This window comes from Hibiscus syriacus, unplaced genomic scaffold (assembly GCF_006381635.1).
Source record: "Hibiscus syriacus cultivar Baekdansim isolate YM2019G1 unplaced genomic scaffold, ASM638163v2 tig00110388_pilon, whole genome shotgun sequence".
Lineage (NCBI taxonomy): Eukaryota > Viridiplantae > Streptophyta > Magnoliopsida > Malvales > Malvaceae > Hibiscus > Hibiscus syriacus.
This window is the reverse complement of record NW_024062718.1, coordinates 680,533-691,069: the sequence shown is the minus strand read 5'-3', so window position 1 is coordinate 691,069 and position 10,537 is coordinate 680,533. Positions and strand designations below refer to the sequence as shown.

General features: G+C 36.9%; 2 protein-coding genes across 2 annotated transcripts; one reads left to right on the top strand and one right to left on the bottom strand.

The window, feature by feature from the left end:
- The first annotated feature begins 212 nt into the window (after window positions 1-212).
- On the top strand, window positions 213-5,190 carry LOC120122928 (ABC transporter B family member 15-like). Its single transcript, XM_039141968.1, has 8 exons — window positions 213-623; window positions 759-813; window positions 908-1,086; window positions 1,157-1,614; window positions 1,712-2,252; window positions 2,380-3,294; window positions 3,615-5,091; window positions 5,131-5,190. Exons 1-7 carry the CDS (start codon window positions 381-383, stop codon window positions 5,004-5,006), a joined length of 3,783 nt encoding a protein of 1,260 aa, XP_038997899.1. The 5' UTR covers window positions 213-380; the 3' UTR covers window positions 5,007-5,091; window positions 5,131-5,190.
- Window positions 5,191-5,851: 661 nt separating this feature from the next.
- On the bottom strand, window positions 5,852-7,484 carry LOC120122979 (mannose-1-phosphate guanyltransferase 1-like). The gene is made up of 6 exons (XM_039142000.1): window positions 7,470-7,484; window positions 6,946-7,062; window positions 6,530-6,858; window positions 6,346-6,414; window positions 6,067-6,109; window positions 5,852-5,964 (listed from the first exon to the last, which is right to left on the bottom strand). The coding sequence occupies exons 3-6, from the start codon at window positions 6,752-6,754 to the stop codon at window positions 5,867-5,869; spliced, it is 435 nt and encodes a 144-aa protein (XP_038997931.1). The 5' UTR covers window positions 6,755-6,858; window positions 6,946-7,062; window positions 7,470-7,484; the 3' UTR covers window positions 5,852-5,866.
- Window positions 7,485-10,537: the final 3,053 nt, after the last annotated feature.

Below are 10,537 nucleotides of genomic sequence, written 5' to 3'. Positions count from 1 at the left end.
TATTAATTATTATTTTATTACACACGCGTATATGAATAGAATGCTAGGATAAAAATTGAAAAAAAATGGCGAAAAAAATGAAAGAAATTATGCATCATATTAATTTGTTGATTGGGTGGTACCCACGTGGGTGGCACGAGTCATTTCTGGTTCCAGCTACCCCACAAAGAACACCTATATTTACAAGACGTTTCCCAAGTAACATACCCATCACTTGTTTCCTTTGTCACTTGCCTTGAAAGACAAAACTGTTTCGAGTAAAGCAAACGGGAAAAAACAAAGCTGTTTGAAACGGAAGAAAACAGGTTGCAGTTATCTTAGGTGGTCTGAGAATCTTGGGTGGTTTGTTTTGTTTCTAAAAACCGAGACATATAGCTTAAATGGGTGGTGATCAAAGAGATAAGCTGAGAACTGGTGCAGTCAAGAAAGTAAACTGGTCCATGAAGTCCATCTTCATGCATGCCGACGGTGTGGATTGGAAGCTGATGACTCTTGGCTTCATCGGAGCCGTTGGTGATGGTTTTACTACACCTCTTCTTTTGCTTGTTACCAGCGAGTTAATGAACAATCTGGGTGGTGCTTCATCTTTCACTCCAGAAAACTTCGTTCATAATATCAACAAGGTTACTTTTTCAAGTTACTTTTCTTTCTGATTCTCTCTTTCTTTCTTTTTGGTAAAGGCACACACATGCAAACGGGCCTGGAAGGGCACGTTGACACGAGCACAAAGCTAATAGGTTTGGTTTTATGGGTGGCAGAACTCGGTGGCTCTTTTGTATTTGGCCTGTGGGTCATGGTTTGCATGTTTTCTAGGTAGTTTTTCCTTGTATTCACTGTTTTGTTTTCAAGGAATAGTTTATTTGAAGTTATGATTCAATTTTCATTGATTTCTGGGTTATTTTTTCAGAGGGATTTTGTTGGTCAAGAACAGGTGAAAGACAAGCAACAAGGATGAGAGCCAGATATTTGAAAGCAGTCCTTAGACAAGATGTGGGTTACTTTGATTTGCATGTCACAAGCACAGTAGAAGTTATCACTAGTGTTTCAAATGACAGCCTAGTAATCCAAGATGTTCTTAGTGAAAAGGTATTTTATTCTGCAAATTTGATCTAATCTCTTCATTTATTTGCTAATGGTAAAAATTAATGTTACGCAGGTTCCGAATTTTCTGATGAATGTTGCAATATTCGTGGGGTGCTACATGGTAGCATTCATAATGCTATGGAGACTGGCAATAGTTGGATTCCCTTTTGCTATTCTTTTGGTGATTCCCGGTTTAATGTATGGAAGAGGATTGATAGGAATAGCTAGAAAGATAAGGGAAGAATATAACAAAGCTGGTATAATAGCAGAACAGGCAATATCTTCTATAAGAACAGTTTACGCCTTTGTTGGCGAAAGCAAGACGATTGCAGAATTCTCAGCAGCTTTACAAGGGTCAGTCAAATTGGGGTTAAGACAAGGTTTGGCTAAAGGTCTGGCAATCGGAAGCAATGGGGTGGTTTTTGCAACTTGGTCATTCTTGGCTTATTATGGCAGTAGGATGGTCATGTACCATGGTGCTAAAGGAGGGACGGTTTTCGTTGTCGGTGCAGCCATTGCTATGGGTGGCCTGTAAATTTCTTAACCTTTTTTGAATTATTTTTATGCTTTCTAAAAGAAATAACTTCAACATTTATAGTATTTTTTGTTGGTTTTGGTGGATCATCAGGGCACTGGGGGCTAGCTTGTCAAACCTGAAATATTTCTCTGAAGCATGTTCAGCTGGGGAAAGGATAATGGAGGTGATAAAAAGGGTCCCCAAGATTGATTCGGACAATTTAGAAGGTGAAATCTTGGAAAATTTTGCAGGATCAGTGGAATTCAAGCATGTTGAATTCACATATCCATCGAGGCCCGAAACCATGATTCTCAAGGATTTTTGCCTCACCATTCCAGCTGGCAAGACTGTGGCATTAGTGGGTGGTAGTGGCTCTGGGAAATCCACAATCATAGCACTAATGCAAAGGTTTTATGATCCTCTAGGGGGTGAGATACTCCTTGGTGGGGTCTCCATCGATAAATTGCAAGTCAAGTGGCTAAGGTCACAGATGGGTTTGGTGAGTCAGGAGCCAACACTTTTTGCTACAACCATCAAGGAGAACATTCTTTTTGGCAAGGAAGATGCTAGTATGGAAGAGATTATTGAAGCTGCCAAAGCCTCTAATGCCCACAATTTCATATCCCAATTGCCCCAGGGATATGACACTCAGGTTAGTCTTTGTCCTTTGCATCTGTTGCATACGATTGTTTGAAAACAACTAGAACGTAGTAAAAATTTCTAGATCATCCTTTAAAAGTTCATATAATTTATTCAAGCTTTAATTTTTATTTGAAAAGGTTGGTGAAAGAGGGGTTCAAATGTCTGGGGGACAAAAGCAAAGAATTGCTATAGCAAGAGCAATTATAAAAGCACCCCAAATCCTTCTCTTGGATGAGGCAACAAGTGCACTAGACTCGGAATCTGAACGAGTTGTACAAGAAGCCCTAGACCAAGCTGCCATCGGCCGAACCACCATAATAATTGCCCACCGTCTCTCCACCATCCGCAATGCTGACCTTATAGCAGTTGTCCAAAATGGCCAAGTTATAGAAACTGGATCACGTGATGAGTTGATAGAAAATGCAAATGGCCACTACACTTCTTTAGTCCACCTTCAGCAAACAGAGAAAGAAAAGAACCCTGAAGAAGCTTACTCAAATTTATCTACTTATGCTTCATGTTCAATCTCAAATACGGATATCAACAATACAAGTAGTAGAAGACTTTCATTGATTAGTCGATCGAGCTCAGCCAATTCGTTTTCTCAAAACCGTGCTCCACCGACCGGAGAATCTGTGGTGGAAGATCAAGAAAAATTGCCAGTCCCATCTTTTAGAAGATTGTTGGCATTGAACTTACCAGAATGGAAACAAGCAATCTTGGGATGTTTATGTGCAATCCTATTTGGTGCAGTCCAACCTGTTTATGCATTCTCATTAGGATCTATGTTATCAGTATATTTTTTGACTGATCATCATGAGATCAAGGAAAAGACTAAGATTTATGCCTTATGCTTTCTCGGGTTGTCAGTGTTTTCATTGCTGATTAATGTTGGTCAGCACTATAATTTTGCGTACATGGGAGAGTACTTGACAAAGAGGATTCGAGAGCGGATGCTTTCGAAGATACTCACTTTTGAAATAGGCTGGCTTGACCAAGAAGAGAATTCAAGTGGAGCTATCTGTTCTAGACTTGCCAAGGATGCCAATGTGGTATGTACTTTCTTATTCTTATGCAATAAACTTTCAATGTCATCTACTGTTGAAGCTGAAAAGAGATGGAAAGTTAATGCATTGTCTTAGTTGTTCATGTCTCCTCTATTGCACCGATTGCATAAACAATTATATCTGCTAAGCTTTGATAAGCTTGAGTTTTCCAACTTGTAACAAAGATTTTGTAGGATTTGAAGGGTCAATAATCTTAGATCAGTTCATTGATGGTTGGAAAGTGGTGGTTTTGATTAAGGAGACATTAAGCCAATAAGATCACCAAACCGGATTGTGGTTTCTGATTGTTCTCATTGTTGTTACAGGTGAGATCTTTGGTTGGTGACAGGATGGCACTAATTGTGCAAACCATTTCAGCAGTAATCATAGCTTGTACGATGGGGTTGGTCATAGCTTGGAGGCTTGCGCTTGTGATGATAGCTGTCCAACCGATCATCATCGTTTGTTTCTATGCCAAACGTGTCTTGCTTAAAAGCATGTCCCAGAAGGCTATCAAAACCCAAGATGAAAGCAGCAAGCTGGCTGCAGAGGCAGTTTCCAACCTCCGAACCATCACTGCCTTCTCGTCCCAAGACCGAATCCTGAAAATGCTCGAGAAAGCCCAAGAAGGCCCACGAAGAGAGAGTATTCGCCAAGCATGGTATGCTGGTATTGGCCTTGGCACATCACAAAGCCTAACAACTTGTACTTGGGCATTAGACTTTTGGTATGGTGGTAAACTTATGTCTCAAGGTTACATCACTGCAAAGGCCTTGTTCGAGACTTTCATGATCTTAGTAAGCACAGGCAGAGTGATCGCTGATGCAGGAAGCATGACTTCTGACCTTGCGAAGGGATCAGATGCAGTTGGATCAGTCTTTGCAATATTGGACCGGTACACAAGAATTGAGCCAGAAGACCCTGATGGTTACAAACCTGAAAAGATAAAAGGCCATGTGGATCTTTGCGACATAGACTTTGCGTACCCTGCCCGACCCGACATTATGATCTTTAGAGGCTTTTCACTAAAGATCGAAGCAGGTAAATCAACTGCATTGGTAGGACAAAGTGGGTCCGGTAAGTCAACTATCATCGGACTAATTGAGAGATTCTATGATCCTCTTGAGGGAGCAGTGAAAATTGATGGTAGAGATATAAGGTCATACCACCTTAGGTCACTAAGGAAACACATTGCACTTGTCAGTCAAGAGCCCACAATATTTGCTGGTAAAATCAAAGAAAACATTGCATACGGTGCATTGGATGAGACAAACGAAACAGAGATCATTGAGGCAGCCATAGCAGCCAATGCCCATGATTTCATTTCAGGGTTAAAAGATGGCTATCATACATTGTGTGGTGAAAGGGGAGTTCAGCTATCCGGTGGCCAAAAGCAACGCATTGCAATAGCAAGGGCCATACTGAAAAACCCTGCAATTTTACTCTTGGATGAGGCAACCAGTGCCCTTGACAGTCAATCAGAGAAAGCAGTGCAAGATGCACTGGAGAGAGTAATGGTGGGGAGAACAAGTGTGGTTGTGGCTCATAGGTTAAGCACCATTCAAAACTGTGACCAAATTGCAGTATTGGATAAGGGCAAGGTTGTGGAGAAAGGGACCCATCAGTCTTTGTTGGCTAAAGGACCCAGTGGAGCTTACTTTTCATTGGTTAACCTCCAAAGGAGACTCCATGACAACGCTGCTCACACAATCAACTAAACCTAGTTGAAAATGGTTACATTAGGCTTTTTATTTATAGTAAACCATCCAAATTTTGATGGTGAAAAGCCTAATTTATTTACAATATTCTCTCCCCAGATTTTCCTTTTCCCTTCCCGGTGCTGAAAGGGAGATGGGCAATCACTGTAATATGAGCTTTGATTTTTCAAATGCAATAATAAATGTCTATGTTTATGTCCATAATCGTATCATATAATTCTTCTCTTTTATATGGTGAAGAAATTAACTTTTCGTATGAAATTTTTGGCTTTATAATCATAATGGTTAAATCTGATTTTTATGTGTAAAGTTGAAGAAAAGAGTAAGATTAGCAACAGATTATGATGATTGCTAAACAAGTTGTAAATTCTTTAGAAGGAAATCATCATAGACCTCTCGAACATTGTTCTGGATAAAAACAGGGATCAATACTTAATATATATTCCTTAAAAATAAACGCTTATTATATCCCAAATTATAATTAATGGTACTCATAAACATATTTTAATGTTCGATAAAGTTAACAAAAATTGAAAAAGAAAGGTGAATTATCACTTCATGGTGGTCCAAGGCCTATGCCGAAGACAAATCATCGAAACCCAGCTGTACTTGTCTGTGAAGGAGAAAGAGTTGAATTACATGATGCTGGAGGATAAGACTATGCTGATGATGAGGATAGTGAAAATTCCTCAGGGTAGTGAATCTGCAGGTGGTGAGTGCTCCCATTAAGAGGTCAAGTTTTCTGCAATCTAAACTATTTATCTTCCATCACAAGGTTTTGGTCCTAAAACTAGACTTCAATATCGACAACATGGCGTTGGCCAAAACTAAGGACTTCCGATGGAAAGACATTTCCGTTGTCACAAAAAGATCTCCTCTTGCACGCTTAAGTTAAGGGTCTTATTCGGAAGAACGATACTATTGATCACAACTTCATCTTCTACAATTACAGCCTCACCTGCAACAGAAATTAAACTAATGCTCAACATGTATCGGGGATGTCATCTGTTAAAACTATATTATATCAAATCATCTAGAAATTTAGTAGTAGGAAAAGTACCAAGGATAGTAATTCCGAGCTTTGCATTGTAGTCTCCATCAGCCTGGAAATATAAGGTTAAACATCAGCCAGTTGAGCAAAATAATCTGTCTTATGTACTGATGTTCAAGCATGATCTTTCGTTAAAGTAAAATATGGTCATTTCTTCCTACAATGTTTATCAGGTAATCATCAATTAAGTTCTATACAACACCAAGGAAACAGTTTGTGCATGCTACGATTATAAACAAGACTAATTGAACACAGTATGTAATATTGTATCGGTACAAGGGTACTAGCCTGGACACGAGACCACTTCCCTATAGACGACTTCCATCCGACAATAGAATTGATAACAACTGCGTTTTCCTTCCGGGAGAAAATACACCAAATTAAACTTTTCTCGAATGAATAAATACTAGCACAGGTTCAATGCAATGGAAATTGTGATTCCCCCCCCCCCCCCAAGCATTAACTTGCTTACCTGAACTTCGACATCGTCCAAGACAATACAATTTATAAGCCTTGCCCCAGCTCCTATACGAACATTTGCTGAAATAGAGACGTTGGGGCCAATCTGTTCATGAAAGCGACTTAGCACTTGGTTCCACGATTGGGCAACAAATATCAAGAACTGCTTCAACAAAAAAGACCACCTGGAATACCTTTGCGGCCAGATGTACTTTTTCTGAGGGATGCACATAAACATCGCCAACAATCAAAGCACTTTTAGTTCCATCTCCACCAGCCAATAGATTAGCGAAAGTTAACCGAAATCGAGAAAGATAAAGACCAGAACATTTTAAAGACATCCTGTATGGATAATGCCGAGTTTAAATATGAAGAAGAATCAATGATACCTCATTAAAAAAAGGGCAACATCAATCCCAAACATTTTACCTCGGAATCTTGATCTGTTCCCAGAAATCCATGGTTTCGTATGTATATAACTGCTTCTTTCCCGCAAATGGGGACAATATATCTTGATCCAATCTAACAAAATCGAGGGGAAAAGCCCTAGCGGAAATAGATATCAGCATTAAGATTGGAACTGCAGCAATTCACAACAAATAAATGCACCCAAAAAGAAAAAAAAATATATTAAACAATTTCTTAAAGCAGAGGCCAAAAAAAAGTTATCAAAGATTAAACATCTAGTCTCAACTTTATAACGAAAAATATAAGCACAATGAGAGATATTTGAGAAAGAATGTTTCAGATTGATTGTGCACCCTGAGGAATATATATATGTGCAAAAGTTTGTTTTCTTTTACAGTAAAAAATCAATTGTAAAGTTACAAATAATATCAAGATGAATACAAAAGCCAAATTTTAAAATGGCATGTTTGTCATCTCTAAATATTTGAAAGTAAATCAGAAAAAGACAACTGTTTAAACACAGCAAGACAAGTGCGAGAGACAACCTTGTCAGAGACTGCTAATTTTGAGGTGGAATTCAAAAGGTTTCAAAACTTTAGGGACTTGTTTGCAAGTTCTTAAATAAAGAAATATTATTTGAGTAAATTATTAAATGTTGGAAAATTTATTAGTATGCTGAATTTTGAAATAAATATTGAGTTGGGGCTGAATTACAAATTTATAAAGTTAAGTGGTTGAAAATCGAAAGTTAGGAAAGTCTGAAATGAAATTATAAATGTTGGAATGTTGAGGTATTGATTTGAGCATTTTATTAAAGTGCTGAAATCTTTATAATTAATGTGAAATGATATTAATGGTGAAGGACCATTATGAACTAATTGAAAAGATTGACGTGAATTCTAAAAAGAATTCATAACTTATGACTTATTTATGTAAAATAGCAAAAGATGAAGAATTAAGGATGAAAATAAATATTCATGGATTTCTATGAGTATTTTTAGAAGTTAAAAATTTTAGTGGATATATGATTTATTGTGATATCATTTTAATTCTGATTTTTATTTTATAAATTTCCGAATGTTAAAATCAGCTTATATTAGTATGATACTAATATGTAGTTCGAACACTTTGTGTTATTATTTGATATTGTCAAACCATGACAAATCTAGCAATTTAGACGATTCGAAATGGAAAAGGAAAGCATGTGATTAGAAATATCGCGTAAAAAATATTATAGTGAGGCAAAAGTGAGTGCAATTATTTATTTAATTATTTTTGATCGAGGACGACTTGCGATAAGTCAACATCATTCCAATTTACAGTATGATTTATAAAGTTTATAAAGAATATTTTTATAATATTTTATATCAGTTTTATGAATGATTTAGGGTGTGAACTGCCCAATCATGATATTTTGATGATGAATTTAATTATGTTACATGAGCCCATTGTATGTATAATGAGAATTATTGGTACACTTTCCATGTCATTAGTTGAGTACTTATTCATTATCAACTTTGATACATTCGTGTATCAATGTTATCATATTAGCTTTGGTACATTCGTGTACCAATGTCCAACATCGTTGGTGTTCAGGTTATGATTGCACTGAAGTGCATCATATCTCAGTATCAGTTACGATTTGCACCTTGTTGTGCATAATACACACCTTACTCACGTATTTTATGTTCTCATAAATATGCATTGGGTTATGAAAATGAACATGCAAGTTGTGAATGATTTCCAGTTGACAGAAAGCATGATATGATTATTTTATCAGATATTGTTTATCAGAATATTCATGAGTTCATGATTTAAAAGAAATTTCAGGTCTCAGTGAAGAAATTGACTTGGAAAAGTTTGTTTGTTAATTTAATGTTTTAACTCGAATTATTTTATTTATGTTTATGATATTTTCAGATTTTTCTCACCTTAAATTATTATTGCCTCACTAAGTTATACTTAACACGTGGTGATTTTCATGCGTAGGTTCGATTAAGGATAAGTACGAGTAGTAAGGAGCCACCAGAGCATCTTTTTAGAAAAAACACACATATCATCAGTATCAGTAAGACATTTATGATTTTACTTTTGACTTTTAGTGGCATGTATAATTATGTCATTAGTTCTATATATCGTATTTATCTTTAAATGATATGTAATAGTAAACTAGAATTACTTTAGTTTATTTTACTTAGTATAGTTTTATCAATATTTATGCATGAAAAGAATAGTTATATTATTATGTTTTTAAAAAGATTTTACGAAAATGTATGATTTGGTAAAATTACTGATTAGCAAATAGATTTATTTTTCTACGACTAATAATTTATTTATAAGTTAAGATATTCATAAAACAAATTTTAAAGATAAAATAGTAGTGTTTTTAATTAAATTAAAATTTTAGACAAATTTTAGTTTAATAAATGTTTTACAAGTTGATGTGACATCTTTGACTCGTATACTGAGACGTATATGGGTTAAAGGTGTTACATTTTTTGGTATCAGAGTTGTAGGTTTAGCCGATTCTCGACCTAAACCGAGCCTATTTTATATCATAAATATGTACATGCCCTAAACCGATAATGAAAGTAATAATGAGGTTGAGCATGAACCTCGTCAGCAGGGAGCACATGCACAACAGGGAATGCCAGTTCTTGATTAGGGGATTTTTTTGCAATCTCTTGAGGCTATATTGGTAAGATATCAGCCAGCTGCAACACCTCCCCTTCCTCCGTCTCCACCTCCTGTACCTTCAGCTCCAAGAGTGTCAATTCCAAAAGAATTAAAGTTTGGGAGTTTCTGATTTTAAAGGTAAAGAGAATGAAGGCCCAGTTGTGGTCGATATGTGGTTGAATGATGTGAGGATTATGTTGGACAATCTTCATTGTTCTGATGAAGAACGATGGGAAGACGTAGTTTCATTGTTAAGAGGACAAACCATGATTTGGTGGACAAACATTACGACACGTGTCCCTTCCGATCAGATTACTTGGTAGTTTTTCCTAGAGGCTTTCCAGAAGAAATATATTGGAAAGCAGTTTATTATCAAGATGAAACAAGATTTTTTCAATCTGATCCAGGGAAACATATTTGTTTATGAATATGAATGCGAGTTTAATAAGCTCGTCCGATATCCTTCGGAGATGGTCCCCATAAAGAGAGATGTATGCCAGAAGTTTATTCGAGGTCTTCGCCCCAGACTAAGGGAACTTTTGTTGACTGCCAGTCTGAGTACCTTTCAGGAAGTGGTAAATAAAGCTAAGATCTGGAGATAGCACAAGAAGAAAAAGTTATGTTTAATCAGAGGAGTCAATCAAAGCGATCAGGAGGATTATCCTCATCTCAATCTAAAAGAGGTCGAGGTTCATGATATCAGTACCAGAGTAATTCAGAAGTCGATGCTTTATAGTTGTAGAGGATCTGAAGCTAAGGAAAAAGGGCGTCAGACACAGACAGTGACTACATGAGCTGGCAGATCAGCTCAGTCTCAAGGACAACACCCATTATGTTTGAGGTGTGGAAAGTATCATTCTGGTGAATGTAGAGCAGAATCAGGAGTTTGTTTTTGATGTGGAGACCCTGGTCATTATATCAGAGACTGCCCGATGGC

Coding starts and splice junctions, on each gene's coding strand:
- LOC120122928 (XM_039141968.1), top strand. CDS start 381: ATGGGTGGTGATCAAAGAGATAAGCTGAGAACTGGTGCAGTCAAGAAA. Junction 814..907: donor ATGGTTTGCATGTTTTCTAG/GTAGTTTTTCCT, acceptor TTATTTTTTCAG/AGGGATTTTGTTGGTCAAGA. Junction 2,253..2,379: donor CCCAGGGATATGACACTCAG/GTTAGTCTTTGT, acceptor TTATTTGAAAAG/GTTGGTGAAAGAGGGGTTCA.
- LOC120122979 (XM_039142000.1), bottom strand. CDS start 6,754: ATGTTTATGTGCATCCCTCAGAAAAAGTACATCTGGCCGCAAAGGTAT. Junction 6,110..6,345: donor GGAAGTGGTCTCGTGTCCAG/GCTAGTACCCTT, acceptor TTATATTTCCAG/GCTGATGGAGACTACAATGC. Junction 5,965..6,066: donor GCTCGGAATTACTATCCTTG/GTACTTTTCCTA, acceptor TTTCTGTTGCAG/GTGAGGCTGTAATTGTAGAA.